Source organism: Diospyros lotus, unplaced genomic scaffold, assembly GCF_014633365.1.
Source record: "Diospyros lotus cultivar Yz01 unplaced genomic scaffold, ASM1463336v1 tig00010860_2, whole genome shotgun sequence".
In the NCBI taxonomy this organism is placed as follows: domain Eukaryota; kingdom Viridiplantae; phylum Streptophyta; class Magnoliopsida; order Ericales; family Ebenaceae; genus Diospyros; species Diospyros lotus.
The window spans coordinates 1-17,786 of NW_026267113.1; the positions used below are offsets into that span (position 1 = coordinate 1).

Below are 17,786 nucleotides of genomic sequence, written 5' to 3' on the forward strand. Positions count from 1 at the left end.
TTATTTGATCCATTGACCTTATTTGAGACCTAGAATTACAACCAAAGTTGACTCTTATCACTACTTCTTGCAATCCTTAACTTAGACATGGGGTGGTGTCAAGAGCAAGGCTGCAGCAAAGCCGAAGCCTCCTCCTTGTGGTGCCTTTAGCCACTAGCCAGTCTCATAACCACCAACCAGCCTATCCCTTTCAGTCCAAATGCCCCAACTTAAAACTTAATGAACTATGTAGTGAACCAACTAACTTGTATCTAGCTTAATTGATTATATAGGACTTTGAAAAGAAGGGAGGAATCGCTTGTGCATGAGGTTCCCCACTTTGCAAAGGTTGGGGAGGCTTGTTTTCGTTGCAGGCTTACTTTTTCTTTGCAAAGAGACCATTCCCTCAACTCAAACCTGTAACATTTTAGTTAGAAAGGAGGATGACTGTATTATTTTCTGCTCGTCCATAGGTTTGTCATGTATCGAGTAACTTATGCCTTTTCATTTTACATGCGAGGGACTCAATAGAGTGGCTAATTAAGCATTTCCTTGTGCTCTATTTCCCAGGTGTTCATTGGGTGACATTACAAATGACGATACCTGCTACGAGAAAGCACTAGAAGTATCAGGCAATAGGTCTGCCCGAGCAAAGGTGATTTTAGGAATACCAATCATAAATATATCATGGGGTTTTTTCTTTTACTTTTTGTTTTAATCATTTTACTTCCTCCCCTCTCTTGGCAGAGATCTCTTGCTCGCAGTGCATACAATAGGGGGGATTATGAGAAATCTAGAACCCTATGGTACACTAAGTCTCTCCTCTCTCTCTCTCTCTCTCTCTCTCTCTCTCTCTATAGCACACACATGGACAAACAAATGAACATAAACAAACGGATACATATGTATATTGCTTTCCTTCTTATATCCTAGTTACTTAGTGAGTTCTTATTTTATCTTTCTCCACATCGATTTCATTTTCCTTTGGCTTTGTCCTAGGGAGTCAGCCATGGCTTTGAATTCTTTGTATCCAGATGGTTGGTTTGCCCTTGGAGCTGCTGCCTTGAAGGTTCTGGCTATGATCTTGTCAATTCTTTGTTCTTGTGGGATCTTGCACCCATATGTGAACCTTTTATTTAAATTTAAATAGCCTTTCAGCTATAGCAATACAAAAAATCATTTTGTAGAGTTTGCTCTCTTTTTTCAATTTTTCTTGTCTCAGGAATTTTCTTTTGTTTTATTTGTTAAAATTTTCATTGAAACATATACAGGCTAGGGATACAGAGAAGGCACTGGATGCGTTTACTTCTGCTGTTCAACTTGATCCTGAAAATGGGGAAGCTTGGAATAATATTGCTTGTTTGTATGCTCTTCTTCTTTCCATCTTCTAGAATTTTTAGAGCAACCATTTTGACATCTGCATGCTCTGCTACTATGACTAGTAATAATACTGTTATTCCAGTTCAGTTAGTTAATCTTTGTCCACTATTTTCAGCAACTTTACCCATTTCCTGCATAAAAAGTGGCAGGATTGGTGTAAATGATCAATGCAGTTTCATGATTGGCATGGTTGGTGTAAATGATCAATGCAGTTTCATATTTCCATTACATAAACAAACATATCAGGTGGAAATGGGATGGAATGGCATGAAATAAATTCATATATCTATGGTACTACTATTTGTTTGACCCAAACTCTAGTTTGGGAAGAATAAGGTGTGAATTGAAGCAATGTCTGGGTTTTATGTGGTGCAAAGGAAATGGCAGAAAAGTTTGGCAAATATTATATGAGAAGGGAAAGCCCATATTCCTGGGCCAGTATGGTTAATTAATGAAACTTCTGTTTATAATTTCCATAGGGTCAGAATTATTTAAGAATTTGATTTTCTTGTGAGGATTGTGAATTTCGATCGCATTCTCTTTTAACTATTAGAATTATGTCTCTTTACATTAATAGGACTTGATTGAAGCATTACTCAAATTTTAAATGTTGGTACCATAGAACAGAGACATTTCTTTTAACCCAAAAAGAAGCACTTGCAAATAATTCTGCAATCTGAGCATACATGAGACAATGAAATGGAAACACTTTAGGGGGCTACTAAGCTATGTGGTGTCCAGTCTCTTATGTGCAAAAAAGAAAAAAAAAATGGTCTCCTGTCCTCTGCCCAACAAGAATTTTATAGATTGATTGGTATATTGCTAGTAGTTAATTCTGGAAGCCAAAGATCTTATCCAGCATCCTAAGGGCAGGATAACAAGAAAGAAAAGAGCTAAACATTTTTTCTAACCATTTCTGGAAGATCAAAGAGCTATTGAAGATGCTTTAGCTAGCTTAAGGAATATAATTTGGTACACTATGCCTCTCATATGCTAGTTAACTCATCTGACATTTATTGTTGTAATAACTCATGTCTTTTTGGCAATATTGGTTCTCCAATAATAGGAGGTGGCTCCCAGGATTAAGGAAACTGAAAGATAAAACATTTATGCGACCTACCTGATGAGCCTAACATTAACTTATATGCTGAATAAGAAGAGGAATTCTCTTTCTCTGATTGAAATTTAAGAACAAAAGAGTATATTTGGTCCTAATGTCTGACATGTAGAAAAGAAAAGATTTTTTTAACAACAGACTATAGAAGAACTCTGGTAATTTGAGTTGATTGGAAGTATATAGTGAATTATATTTTTAACAGCAATGGTACTTGCAGTTAAGAAGGAAGTATATGCACAGCTATGACTTTTCTTATTTGTTTTGAGGAGTGTTGCATTGTTAAATGCTATTTTGATTTTTACTAATCATGGTTGATGTTCAATAGAATGCATTTTGACTACTCTGCAGGCATATGATTAAAAAGAAGAACAAAGAGGCTTTCATTGCATTTAAAGAAGCACTGAAGTTCAAGTTCTCTCTCTCTCTCTCTCTCTCTCTCTCTCTCTCTCTCTCTCTCTCTCTCTCTCTCATGTGCACACTTGCACACACAAAAATACATGAACATCCTCTCTTAATGATCTGAGGTAGTAGCATGACCATGCATGACTTGTTCCAGGAGGAATAGCTGGCAGTTGTGGGAGAATTTCAGCCACGTTGCTGCTGACATAGGGAATTTTAGTCAGGTAAATTTCTTAGCATGCATATAGCTGGTAAACTGCTTGTCCTAGTGCATTAACCTGTTTGTTTGAATGATGAAATCTGGCATTTGACTATTATATACTCGGCATGCATGCTCCATGCAACCAAAGAAATATGATTATTGTTAAAATCATTGTTTTCAAAAACCAGACTAAGGGAAAATGGTCGGACTGGAGTTTAGCAAGGTTTATTCTTATTAAATAAATGAATACAACTATAATTAGATTTTAAAAAATTAAAATCTATCACATAATACCACAATAGACTTAAAAAAATTCAACAAGTAACATTTTTCTGTGATTAGAAATAAATCCATATGACAATGTTGACATAAGTTTAGGATGAAAGTACAAATTCAAGATCGAATATTCAAATGACAATCAACAATTACAAAAAGTTGTCCATGCATCAAGTATCATCTTGTGTGGAATTTCGTTTAATAAATATTTTCTTGAAATCATTTAGTAACTTTTGGTGGCAGGCACTACAAGCTACACAGATGGTGCTGGATATGACTAGCAATAAAAGAACTGATACCCAGTTCTTAGAGAGAGTGATTTTAGAGATAGAGAAGCAATCTCTAACCACAGATTCCCAATCTTTTGAGTCCACCAATGACCATAATTACAGCAGTCAAATTCATTCCAGTTATTCCAATAAAAGAACTGATTCAGAAGCCGGGCCAGCAAAAACATGGGAAACTGGTAACTTGGTGGAGTTGCTTGGGAAAATCTTACAACAGGTAGCCAGGTTCTTTTGTTATCTTCGTTTTTTTTATTTATTTATTTTCTCCATCTTTCTATTCTATAATATAATTAGCCGTTTCTCCCCATTGTATACATACTTATATGTGCAACCTCTCTCTCCCTCTCTCTCTAATGTATGATGGGCCTGTGATTGCAATCATATTCTTGTGTTAGTTTTGAAACGTTTGTTTATATTTTATTTGTATTTGAAGAACATTAGATAGTCTGAGCCTTGTGATTTGTTCTTGCACATATTTCCATGTGTGGTGAATGGTTCTCAACTGGAAAATGGTAGGCATAAATGGTATGTGCTCGTAGCAATCTGTGCAATTTTGTGATCTAAGAAGGAAATTACGGAGGACAAGGAGAGAAAAAGATATCAAGGAAAAAGTCCATAGTATATGCAAAGAATATATCATTCTCCAAATATTGAAAATCAAAATTTTTTCTTGTTGATTTAGATTGTACGAAGCAATGGGGAACCAGACATGTGGGGATTGTATGCAAGGTGGCACAAACTGAAAGGAGATCTTACAATGTGTTCTGAGGCCCTTCTAAAGCAAGTTAGATCATACCAGGTATCATTTAGTTATAAGATCTTACGTTGTTAAAATGGAGCATAGGCTATCATTTGTGCGAAAGTTTTTGCTAAAATGGATGTATGCTGCCTGGATTGTTTTAATCATGAGATTTGTTGCTAAATGCTCTCTCTCTCTCTCTCTCTCTCTCTCTCTCTCTCTCTTTTAGGGATCTGATTTGTGGAAAGACGTGGATCGGTTTAAGAAATTTGCACATGCTTCATTGGAACTTTGTAAGGTGTACATAGAACTTTCTTCCCTCAATGGTGGTCGTAGAGAGTTGCTTTCAGCTGAGATGCACTTGAAGAGCACTATCAAACAGGCAAGAGATAACCTTTCATTTTTTATTTTTTTTTTCTGAACAACTGCTGTTTTAACCAGTGTGCTATATATTATTTGTGTTAGCAAAAAATTTGGATCTTCGCTAACATTCCATGCATTAATTTTTTATGTTGAATCAGATGAGATTGATTTCTGTGGTTTCAGGCTGGGAGCTTTTCCAACACCGAAGAATTTAGGGACCTTCAGGCTTGTCTTAGCGAGGTGCAAATCAAATTGGAAGCAAGTTAAAGCTCTTTCTGTATAGACCTCATACTTGAGAATATCCTTTCTAATTTGCAGCAAGACACTTTTCCTGAAAGGGGGCGAGGCATTATGCAAATCTCTTCTTGTTGAAGTTTTGATATTTAGTTAACTTAGTGGCATAAGTTCCTGCATGATAGTAATAGTGGTTCTTTTTCTTCCCCTCTTTTAGGCCTTAGTCATAAAGCATTTCTTTTTTTTTTTTAATTGTAAAAATGTGTTCCATTGATGGATGACCACTTAAATTCCACTTCTATCCTTTGTTATACTTTACTAAATAGACTTGAAACCCTTTCCTTTTGGATGGAAATTCTTGTGGAGAATAACTAGAGAGTTTGGGTGATCTGGAAGATTAATTCTTACAAATTACTCGTGGCTTAATTTTCATTCTTTTCTTTTCTTTGACTTTCCCATCTACTTTACAGTTTGTTAATAGTACGAAGCTCTGACCAATGGAGAAGAAACATACTGTAAAGTAGATTAGAAATATGAAGTTTGGATGCGTTTGACAAGGGGTGGAATTTATTTTTTATTTAAATTTTAAGAAATTTTATTAAATAATTTTTTTTTATGAAATTCGAATTTTATTTTAATTTAAAAAATAAAAAAAAAATTAAATAAGAGTCGGAGTAAGAATTAGAATTTCATGAAATTGAAATTTGTCTCTACTTTTTATCTCCAATCAAACACACTGGAAAAGATCTTTAGATTGGTCTGCTCTGCATCTTGGCAATGGTAAAATACATGATGAAGTGGTTTGTGGTGGTTATTAAGATTGTATTTGATTGTATTTAGTAGGAAAGGAAAATATTTTTTAATTTATATAAAAAATAAAAATTATAAAAAGTAAATAAAAATATATTTTAATAGTTATACCAAAAAAATTAATTTTATGAAAAATATAATGTGTTGGAATTCAATTATTTAAATGTGATATTTTTAATCTATTTTTCATTCAAATTGTATTACTTAAAATTTAATTTTAAATAATGATTGTTTAGAAAATAAAAATTACTTCACCTCTTGAAAAATAAATTCTATAGAAAAAAGTTTTAAATGATTGTATTATATATATTTTTTATAAAAAGTTTAAGAGTATTTAATTATTTTTATAAAAAATATATATAATAATTATATATTTTTTAATCAAACACATTCTAACATCTTTGTGGTTACAAACAAAGAATTAGATTACTCCCCACATGGCTTCACATGCTGCGGGACCGGTGGCAGACTGGCTGGTGCTTCCCTCTCTCCGTACGCGGCTGCTCACGTTTTCTCCGCTGATATATCGTTTAAACCTAATTCGATGTAACTTTTTGAATGTAAAGTTATTGGTAAAATATAATATAAGATCAAAACTTGTGTCTGTTTTGAGATTATGTTGAATTACTATTATTAATTAACAATTTCATATAAAGAACTGATAATATTTTTTATTAGCTTAGTTGGTATGCATAATCTGTAATTTATTATTTAAACTTTTTTTTATTTTTTTGGCCACAAAGTAAGGCCTATCCACCCAGGAAATATATCAGTTTCAGAAAGTTAAAAGAAAAAAACTCACCAAGATGCAAGCATTAGCAAAGCCTAGCAATATCATAATCATCCAAAGCTCAGAATATAAAAGGGTAAGGAGGAGAATTCATTTTGCGAGTAATGTTAATTATTGATTTTAAGGTATAATAAATAAATTTTATTTTATTATATATATATAGTAATAAGCCCGCTAGCAAACACTTTTACTAATTAACCATTTATTTTGGAAAAAAAAAAAAAAGAACGCTTAATGTTATCTTTTAATTTTTAGTTTTTGATAAATTATTTTTCATGAAATTACAAATACAAATTTCAGATAAATGTGGGAACATTCCCAATTTCAGGTTGGCGGTGCCAACTGTAACTCAGCTGTCAAGCTGCTTCCTCTCCGAGTGAGTGACAACTGTAACACAGTTGCAAGTACACGTTGCCCCTTCGGCTTTCTGCTGTCGGTGTCGCTACTCATAATTACAAGGGTAATGTATTAACGCCATACAAAGCAAATGTAAAAGCTTGCAAAAGCAACTCCCACGCCCAAAGCCCTGCGAGGGAGAGAGAGGGAGAGACCCACTGTTCTTCTCGAGGCTCTGAGAAAGAAAGAGAAACAGAAAAAAGTGTAGAGATTTTGAGTGCATGATGCACGCGAAGACCGATTCGGAAGTGACGAGCGTGGCGACGTCGTCGCCGACGAGGTCGCCGAGGCGGCCGGTGTACTACGTGCAGAGCCCGTCGCGTGACTCGCACGATGGGGAGAAGACGACGACGTCGTTTCACTCGACGCCGGTGCTCAGCCCGATGGGCTCGCCGCCGCACTCCCACTCCTCCGTCGGCCGCCACTCCCGGGAGTCCTCCTCCAGCCGCTTCTCCGGCTCGCTCAAGCCCGGATCCCGCAAGGTCTCCCCCAACGACGCCTCAGCCGCCAGCAAGCATCACCAACGGAAGGGCCAGAAGAATTGGAAGGAATGCGACGTCATCGAGGAGGAAGGCCTTCTGGATGATGGCGAGTCTCAGAAAGGCCTTCCTCGCCGCTGCTATTTCCTGGCCTTTGTTCTCGGCTTCTTTGTTCTCTTCGCCCTCTTCTCTCTGATCTTGTGGGGCGCTAGTAGGCCCCAAAAGCCCAAGATCACCATGAAGGTTGGTCTCTCTCTCAACATCAGATCTTTTTCGAGTTTCCCTTTATTTTTCTATGGTCAGAAGTCTCAGCCACTACTCTTTCCAGTGAATTTTAAGCATCAAATTTTTCTTTACATTTGGCATTTTCAATGGCAATTGTGCAACGGGTCTTTACTGAATTTTAATTTGCAGAGCATTAAATTTGAGAGTCTGGACATTCATGCTGGTTCAGATTTCACGGGGGTGGCAACTGATATGATCACCATGAACGCCACAGTGAAGCTCACTTTCCGCAACACCGGAACATTCTTCGGCGTCCATGTTACATCCACGCCTCTCGATCTATCGTACGATCAAATCACAATCGGCTCTGGATCCGTAAGCCCCTAATATTATTATCCCAAAATTTATGACCCAAATCTTTATTTTCCTGTTCAATTTTAACTTTTCTTCCCTGATCGGGCGCTGCAGATCAAGAAATTCTATCAGTCAAGGAAAAGCCAAAGAACTGTAGCCGTTGCAGTGACCGGAGACAAGATCCCTCTGTACGGAAGTGGCGCGAGTCTGAGCAGCTCAACGGCGACGACGACCACCGTGCCAGTGCCTCTGAAACTGAGCTTCGTGGTCAGATCGAGAGCCTACGTCCTGGGTAAATTGGTGAAACCAAAGTTCTACAAGAGGATCAAGTGCTCCATAGTCTTCGATAAGAAAAAACTCAACGTTCCGATCCCACTGAAGAATTCTTGTTCATACGATTAATCAATCCATACTACTGTTTGCTCTGCCGCTTTTTTCACTTTTCTTATCATTGAAGGAAGATAAACGGGGGCAGCTGTAGGGACACGCGGTTTTCAGGGCCTCTTGGGTTGCCCGGCTGCCCGACGATGGAGCTGCTGGTTGGGTTTGGTGGCGACTTCAACGAACCTGCTCAGATCGCATATAAATAAGAAAAAAGGAAAGAGAAGAGCGAAGGGGGAATTAATTGTTTTTTTTATTTTATTTTAGTTCAATACAAGCAATATTATGTTAATTCATTTATTATCAGAAGAAACGTTGGGTTCACTGTTTGGACGATTTAATTATCATGGATATAGAGAGTAAATTGCAGTAGATGTGATGTGGAATGTAGTCATGGTTGCCCAATTGTGATTTGTGATCTGTGAGGTTCCTTACAATTTGGTTAGTTTTTACTTTTATCAGGTTTCAATGGTAGGTGACACAACAATGGGGCTTCTTACAGTGCGCTTCCCAGTCTTTTCGACCCATGTTACCCAACCAAACGTCACTGACCCATTCTTGTCACCCCGATACTCTATGGTCAAGGAATATGTTTGCTTCTCATAGTTCCTTCTGAACTCCAATCGATTCGGCGACACCGAGACCGTTGACCCATTTGGTGCATCCACCTTAGCTTTATACATAGCTGCGCCACCTCCAACGTTGGTCACAATTCTCTTGAATCTCTGAATAATTGTCCTTGTTTCATTTGCATATAAAGCAATGAAAGACGGGTAATTGAGACACGAAGACGGGTTTGAGTAGTCGTAGCTCCTGGATCTTGTTATGGTGAGGATCTGGTTCTGGGTCAAGTTCATAGAGCAGAGGAGATTGACGTAGTCTTGCGGAGCAGCGTCATACACAAGGCCCGGATCAAGTGCTGTATTTGGATCAACTTGTCCAGCTCCCATGGCTAGTGGGGTGGCAATTTCAAGTTAGGCCGAGGTCTAGAATGGGATTTAAAGTGTTATCGAGTGCTTTCGCGGTGGTGACCATCGCCGATCTTATCATTGCCGGGCTCCATTCTGGGTGAGCTCCTCTTAGTAGCGCGGCTATGCCAGAAGCATGAGGGCAAGACATGGAGGTGCCTGACTCGAATATATAATCACTCGACAATTCTACTTTTCCAATTTTTGCTACGGCTGAATCTGGATGCCAAGCTGCCAAAACTAGGGACCCTGGTGCCATTACATCTGGCTTCAAGACGCCTGGATAGCTTGGTGCTGGCCCTCTTGAAGTGTACGAAGCAACAAAAGGTGCATGCTTTGTGCCCAAAATGGTTTGCTGAAAGTAAATACTAGCTGTGGGATTGTTCCCAGATTCTGCATATTTGATCACAGTTTGGGCATCGTTTGAGTTAATTATGACACCTTGATAAGGAAAGCTCTCCAATTCGGCCAAATCTACGTCATCATAGATGAAGATAGCTGAAGCCACATTTGAGGCAAACAAATGATCTGCTTGGCCGTAGGGGTCACCAATACCGTCACATATGAGAATCCCATAGGGGGCTGTGGAAAGCAATTTAGTTGAATTGCAAGTTGATAGGTTCTTGTTGTAAATGAGAGGGAGGTCTTTCACCAATGCTCTTGCAGGGAACATGGTCCATCCAGTGATGGTTAACCCATTTCCTAGCCTCAATGTTCCAGCAAACGAACGATCAATGGAGCCAGCTGCAACGGTCAAAACCCATGGAATCCCGTTGTGTAGAATTCCACGGAGGGGCCCATCATTGCCAACTGAAGAAGAAACAAAGACGCCCTTTTCCATTGCCCCAAAGGAAGCTATGGCAATCGGATCTTCGTAAAGAGGAGTGTCGTCATAGCCCATAGAGATTGAAATCACGTCAACCCCATCAGCAACGGCTTGGTCCATGCCGGCTAGAACGTCAGAAGCAAAGCGCCCTTGGTCCCAAACGACCTTATACATGGCCACTCGAGCTTGGGGTGCCACACCCCGAGCAATGCCCGAACCATACCCGAAGTATGAGGCACCATTGACATAATTTCCGGCCGCAGTTGAAGAAGTATGCGTTCCATGGCCAACAGTGTCCCGTGCTGAGTTCATGCTAATGCTAGCATTAGGATATGCGGCCTTAGCTCCCTTGTTGAAGTATCTAGCTCCTATCAACTTTAGGTTACACATAGAAGAATTAAATTCTTGTCCTTCCTCGCACATTCCCTTCCACTTTCTAGGAATTTCAGGCATTCCATCGTCTCTAAAGCTCTGGCTCTCCGGCCACACACCGGAATCAATCATGCCGATGATGACATCTTCGCCATAATTGGAAGCCGGCCAAAGACCGGAATGAGGATTCAAGGAAAGGAATTCGGTTGTGTGGGTCGTGTCGAGAGTGACTTGCTTATCTGCATAAGCCGAGACGAAGCCGGGTGCCTTCTTCAAGGCCTCCAATTCATCTCTGGATAGAATTGCACTGAAACCATGTAATGCATTATCGTAGGTATAGAGAAGGCTAGGTTTGTGGCGTTTTGATGTTGCAGGATTCGCAATTGTGATGGAATCAAGAATGGAGGAGTACCAATGGTGGGGGCTGGTGAAAGGCTTAGCCAAGAGAGACTTGTCCATGTGCACAATGTAAGTGCACCTCTCGGCTGAGATTGAACCAACATTTAGAGCAAGAAGAAGAAGAGGGCATGGAAATAGGATCAAGAAGAGAACGGGATAACATCCAATATTGATCAGCCCCACCCCCACCCCCATTGCTTCAAGTTCAACTATGCTTCTTTATCAAACTGCGCTGCTCTCTGATCTCTAGTTGAATATATATATATATATATATATATACACACACTAGCGGATGGCACGTGCTGGGTAATTGTAGAAAGCTAAGGTTGTGTTCTTTTTATTTTTTAATTTTTAATTTTAATTTTTGAATTTATTTTCAGTTTTTTGTTTTGATAATTTATTTTTAAAAAATTAAAAACGCGTTCTCTTTGTCATTTTGAAAAACTATTTCTCAAAACAGAAAATTAGAAAACGCGTTCTCTTTGAAATTTTAAAAATAATTTTTTAAAAATATTTTATTCAATAAATTTGATTATTCAATAAATTATAATATTTAATGTTAATATATTATTAAAAAATATATACATTTTAAAGTTAATGAATTTTGTAATATTTTTTTATTATAATAATAAAATACAAATAAATAAATGTGTTTTGAGTTTTGAGTTTGTTTTGGATGAAAACACTCAAAACAATTTTTTGTTGTTTTGAGTTTTCTTTATAATTTTTTTTTTTTTTGTTTTCAAAAATACATTTTTAAAAACAGTAAAAATAACGCATTTTTATTATTTTAAAAAATTAAAAACTAAAAATGATTTAAAAATAACAAAGAGAACGCAGTCTAATCTTTTTATGTGCATAGTAAGACCAAACCAAAAACTGCCCCACTCCCGGCGGTTGAGTGCGAGTATAAATTGGAACTGAACTCTTAAACCATAATTGTTATATAGTCAGTGGTGGTCCCGTGTTTGATCATTGACCATAGGTTCCGTGACTAACTCTTTCTATAGAAATTTTAGGGATAAGTTACGAGACCTTTCAGGTGAGAGATTTTACTTATTTAAATTTTAAAAAAAATTAATGAAATAAAACATAGCTAGAATATATACATGGGGAGCCATCTAAGAGATAAAAAATTAAAAACCTAACCAGATTTATAACCAGTAAATCTGGTTTTTATTTCTATATGTGATAATGAAATAATAATTAACACACATGCCAACAATTCATTAATTTCAGATACTAAAATTTGCTACTGATGCGATGCGATTACTAAGGAGAGGAGACAGAATAATTAATATTTTAAATTAGTTAGTTAAATATTATTATCACATATAATTACTAATGAGGTTAAATGCTCAAATATGTGATAACATCTAATTGGGTTGGACACTAATTATTTTTATTATGAATAATAATGATAAGGTGGGGGAGAAATGACGGTCGTACAAGGTGGTGGAATTACAATTTTGCTCCTCTATTAATAATTAATCGTCCCAACATTATACAATGATCCCAAACCATGCCTATCCATTTGGTGGGTGGGTGGGTGGGTGCCAGCGCCACGGTTCCTTTTACTGCAGTGATCCCTCTGTTTTATATTTGTGTTTAGTTTATCTAATGGGTCGGGCAACCCACCCAAATCTTTTGTCTCCGTCTCTACAATTTAGAAACTTTCCTACTCCGATTGTCGTTTTTTCTCTCTTTGGATTGGAATCAGATTGTTGTTTGAGTGCAAGAAACCTTTGAGAAACCATTTCAGAGGCTGTTACCCCAATTAGAATGAATCTCGACAATTGTTCTGCGAAATTGAAAATTAAATCTTTCCAAACCCATGAAGCCCACTGGGATATTTCCGGCCCAATTTTCCATTAACGGGTTGTTTGTGGAATGCACCGATTGTGAATTAGGACTCAAAACTTAGAAAAGCCCCAGATTCAAAGCAACTCGATTTAGTTAGAAGCTTTGACTGCCACTGGAAATGGAAACTTGGGCTCCAAATGAAGCTACCTCCCAATAAGGCGTCTTGAAATTAGAAAACTAGAAATAAAAGGCAAGGCAAGGCAATTGCAGTGCACGATCAACGAGCGAGAAGCGACATGATGCAGGTGAGGAGGCAAGGCAAGGCGGCAACGAGGATAGGCAACGACAACCATGGAAAGAAAGAAGAGATGAGAGAGGCGCTGGCCATGAAAAGAAAAGGAAAGCAATTGCAGAGGGCATGAATGTGAGGGACGTTTTTATCATTTTGATGTACTTTTATCAATCGATGGATAACTCTCGGGTAAAATAGCAAGTTCTTATGTTTATTATGATATTGACATGATAAGATTAATAGATGTGCTCATTTATTAATTTTGTCTATATATTAATACTGATTACACGTTGGCTCATTAAAAAAATATTAATAGTCATGAATGTCACTTTTGCATCATGATAAAGTAGATTTTTCAAAGGTATAAGATGGTAACTGTAAAGTCTATTGAAACCAAATCAAGTTTTTAAATTCTTTATGATACAACATAGTGTAAAAAAGTAAAAAAAAAAGAAAAAATTAAATGGGCGAAGTCTAAAGACCATAGACAAAAGCAAGGCCCACTGCTGAAGAAGCCACTGCACGCAGTTGTGCTGAGATCTTAACCTGCGGTTCCACTATCATGTGAGGTGCACGGGAAATCTGATGCATCGTCAAAATATTTTCTGAATATGAGGGGTTTGTGTAAATATGATAATTTTGATAATAGTAAATTTTGTCAAGAAAAGAATAAATAATTATCTACGAGACATTTCATCCCCAAAAAAATGGCAAAATAAATATCATTTATAAAAGATTGATATTATCCACAACAATCATAATCTCAATCAAATTAGAATTAATCAAGATAAGTGTTATCTTCAAGAATCCTAATCATGGAACACTTTAGATTACTTTATATTTCTCTATAAATAGACAGATACTCATTTTCAGAAAATGTATATCTCTAATACTGGTGTAAATATTGTTTTATAGTTTTTATCACTTTTAGTTTCTAACTTAAGTATCGAAGTGTTTGCGCGGGGACTCTCTTGCGCCCTTTGACGATTTTCTTCCTTGTAGACTTGGGCGGCTTGACAACGACTTTTTCACTTGAATAAATTCATTGTTGTATCTTAACAACAATAATTGACATTGTAAATGGGAACTCATACAAAAAGCTAATCAGTTTGTTTGCAATGGCCCGAACTAGAAATACTACTAATTAACAGCAAAGACAAGACGAAATTGAGGTGCAATCACCGGAGCCACAAGGGCGTTAAACAACTCTTTCCCAAGGGCGTCAGACGGCTCCTCGCTTGGGACACCAGACGACTCTTCCCCCAGGACGTCAAATGGCTCATTCCCTAGAGCACCAGACGACTTCTCCCTTAGGGCACGAGATAGCGCATCCCTCAGGGTGCCAGTCAACTCATTTCTTGGGGCACCAGATGGCTTCTCCCTTAGAGCACCAGATGGCTCCCCCCTTGGGGCATCAGACGACTCATCTCTTGGAGCGTCATACGGCTTTTCCTTTGAGGCACTAGGCGACTCTTGCCTTGGAGCACCAAACAACTCCTCCCTCGGAACACCAAACGACTCCTTTCTTGAGGCGCCAAATGGCTCCTCTTCAGGGGCATCAAACGACTCCTCTCTCGAGGCACCAGATAATTTTTTCCCAAGAACAGCTTAGGACTCATCTTCAAAACCAGACAAGTATACATCCTCAGGCTCCGCTAGAAATTTTATGAATGGGTAATCGACATGGTTTTTACCTTCCAGGATCACTAGGAGTTCAATAGATGAATAAGACTAGCCTTAGACACACGTGGCAACCGATAAGACATCCGAGGGTCAATTGCGTTAATAAACGAAAAGACTTGTCTCGAACACACGCAACAACAAAAGACAATTGAGATGTCTGGGGGTCAGTAAATGAACAAGACTCGCCTCAGATACACGCGACAACCGTTAAGATATTTGGGGGTCAACAGCGTTAGTAGAAGAAAAGACTCATCTTGGACACACACGACAACAAAATACCGTTAAGATGTTTTGGAGTCAATAGATGAACAAGACTCACCTCATATACACGCAACAAAAATACATTGTTAAGATGTTTGGGAGTTGATGGCATTAGTGGACAAAAAAACTCGTCTTGAACACATGCAGCTAAGACATGGCAAACTTGCAAGGTGACAATCACTAGTTAGAACATGAAGGTTAGACTTGAGGAGCGGCTAAACAGCCTTTCCTAATAGCTGTGTGCAATTCAAGACACGACACGATGACACTATGAAACGCCTAACAAGTTATTCGACCAAACTAGTGTAGTCGAAGAATTGGGGAGCAACAACCGTTAAAACCAAATAGAGCATACAAGTCAAATGGCTATAAAGCTAAAAGGCACGCAATTCAAAAGGCCATAAAACCAAAGATTTTTTACAAACAAGTAATAGTCAATAGAAAGGACACGATGTGGGTTCGATGGATCGATCATAAGTTCTTACATGTGGTCTCCATATGGCAAAGGCAGGTGAGGAATGGTGATTCCCTTATGATGAAAAGGTTGTTGGTTGGGATGCCATTTGTGATGCCCAAGGCTAGGTAGATGCTGCTATATCTTTGCTTAAAAGCTGGACAGATGGACCTATAGTTCAGGTGCAAAAGGCTTATGATTTCTTTAGACCGAGGGGTCAACCCAAGATCTGGGCGAAGGTTGTATGGAATTCATGCCTAAGCACGCCTTCATGTTATGGTTATGTGTTCGTTCTAGCATTTTAATAAGAGACAAGCTCCTATATTTTGATATTAAGCGGTCTTGCCCCTTATGTAACGAGACTTAGGAATCGATTATGCACTTATTCTTCTTATGCCCTGTCAGCTTGGCTGTGTGGGTGCATATCAAGTTGTGGTTAGGCATCTCTCAGGCCATGACTACAATCCTTAGTGCCCTCAAATGGCTGAAGAAGGAAGATAGAGGATCCTCTTGGTTGAGCAAGGTTAAGAGAATTGCCTTAGCGTGTTCAATCTATCAGATTTGGGCAGCAAAATTGTGTTGTTTTTTATAATGGTCAACCTTTAGTTGAAGGTATTATTCGTAGGATTATACCTTTGTATACAAAGTAATGTTATGTATCCTTATATTTTGGTCTATTTTGAAGTCCTTGCTTTAGGCTTATAACTTTTTGAGATGTTCTCCATGTTTTCTTGGCATGCCCAATGATTATATATGTATTTAATCATTTATATCTATTTACGAATTTGATAAAAAAAAAAAAAAAAAGTTGATACAAACAAACAAGGCTGGCTGAAAGGGTAGGCTGGTGAGGCAATTGCCTAGGGTCCCAACCCCTTCAGCTTTATAAATAATTATTTTAATTTTATTATTAAAATAAAATTAATAAAATTTTAATTTTTCATTAAGGGGGTTGGAGCCTAAATTAATGATGGCTTAGGGTTGCCTAAGCCGATCCTGCAAACGAAAGATATCATCTTAGTACATAGCCAAGTACAAGCAATCAACAAGAAAACAAAAGTCCAGAGAATAAGCAGCGACACAATGGCCGCAGATGACGGATGCAACAGATGGCGGCGGCAGCCGCAAGTGACGGCTACGACAGGTGGAGGCTACGGTTGCAGAAACTGGAGGCAATTGTCGCGACTGCGGTCGCAGTGGTTAGAGGGATGGCCGCGACTAGTGGCTGTCGCGGACAACGGTGACACCGCGGGCTGCTGCTGCAGCAGCTGTAGGAGATGGCCATGGCTGCGGCGACTGGCAAAGGCTGCGGCTAAAGCAATGGTCGCGGCTGGCGGCGATGGCAGTTGCGGCTATAACGGTTGGCGATAGATCTGAAGCCAGGGAAGGAAGTAGCTGAGGACGAAGGCAACGACGGCAGCTACAGATCTGGCAGCCAAAGCGAGTGACGGGAGACGACGAATGGCAGCAACTGGAGGCGATGACCATGGTTGGTGGCAGCAGTGGTTGCAGTTGCGACTGTTGACGTGAGGAAGAAGACGATTGTGGGCGTTCACAATTGCATGAGCAAAAAAGATTGGGAGAAAAAAAAGTGAAGAGAATGTTCTACAAAGAGAAATAAAAGGCAACTGGAGACAAAAATTAGGCTCCTTCCTTTTTTCATAGCGGCGACCACATACAAAAAAGCCTTAGTCAGTCAAAATCTTTACATAAAATATCTCAGAAGAGCCCACAAAAGAAGAAAAGTGGGGGAAATAATCAGTTAAAAAGAATTATTCTTATTTTTTTTAATGCGCCATCACGAGCACCCCCTCTTTTTGACCCTATAATTTTAGTAGAAAAGATAAATCAATAAATTCAACAGACAAGTTTTGAACCCTAGCACAATCGCAAACATGAGGGCAGCAAGCATTTTTTATTTTTCAGGGTCGCTCTTTACCTACTGAACTATCTCCTGGCCAGGGCCCGAACATGGAATCTGGGGGTCTAAAGAGCAACATCCAGCGATTCTTCCTTTGGCAGTTGATTTACGCCCTGGGGGCAAAAAAAAATTACTCTTCTCCCTTGAAAACTTAGGAAAAAGAGTGAGGAGATACGATATAGCGTAAAAAGACAAAAAAAAAAGAGAAAAAATTAAACAAATGGAGTCCAAAAACAAAAGTCGAAAGCAAAGCCCACGGCTAAAGAAAGCATGGCTCGTGGTCGTGCCACAGCCCGCGGCTAAAGAAGGGTTGAAGAAGTCACAGCTCGCGGCCTTAGCCATGGCCTTAACTTGCGATTCCATCGTCCCATGAGGTGCACAAAAAATTTGGTGCAC

At 38.6% G+C, this 17,786-nt stretch overlaps 4 protein-coding genes across 4 annotated transcripts; 2 read left to right on the forward strand and 2 right to left on the reverse strand.

The window, feature by feature from the left end:
* Positions 1-549: 549 nt before the first annotated feature.
* On the forward strand, positions 550-5,402 carry LOC127793455 (uncharacterized; the record flags this gene model as incomplete). Its single annotated transcript, XM_052324186.1, has 10 exons — positions 550-634; positions 727-785; positions 979-1,048; positions 1,251-1,342; positions 2,825-2,887; positions 3,033-3,099; positions 3,597-3,857; positions 4,323-4,439; positions 4,609-4,761; positions 4,926-5,402. Coding segments are annotated over 10 exons (1,051 nt in total), but the record flags the coding sequence as incomplete, so codon positions are not given.
* Positions 5,403-7,033: 1,631 nt separating this feature from the next.
* On the forward strand, positions 7,034-8,783 carry LOC127793451 (uncharacterized). Its single transcript, XM_052324179.1, has 3 exons — positions 7,034-7,694; positions 7,866-8,051; positions 8,145-8,783. Exons 1-3 carry the CDS (start codon positions 7,194-7,196, stop codon positions 8,430-8,432), a joined length of 975 nt encoding a protein of 324 aa, XP_052180139.1. The 5' UTR covers positions 7,034-7,193; the 3' UTR covers positions 8,433-8,783.
* Positions 8,784-8,869: 86 nt separating this feature from the next.
* On the reverse strand, positions 8,870-11,115 carry LOC127793458 (subtilisin-like protease SBT3). The gene is given in 2 exon segments (XM_052324189.1): positions 8,870-9,383; positions 9,385-11,115. Coding segments are annotated over 2 exon segments (2,166 nt in total). The 5' UTR covers positions 11,037-11,115.
* A 3,096-nt stretch (positions 11,116-14,211) lies between these two features.
* Positions 14,212-16,957, reverse strand: LOC127793459 (uncharacterized). Its single transcript, XM_052324191.1, has 2 exons — positions 16,717-16,957; positions 14,212-14,678 (listed from the first exon to the last, which is right to left on the reverse strand). The coding sequence occupies exons 1-2, from the start codon at positions 16,955-16,957 to the stop codon at positions 14,212-14,214; spliced, it is 708 nt and encodes a 235-aa protein (XP_052180151.1).
* Between the last annotated feature and the right edge of the window lie 829 nt (positions 16,958-17,786).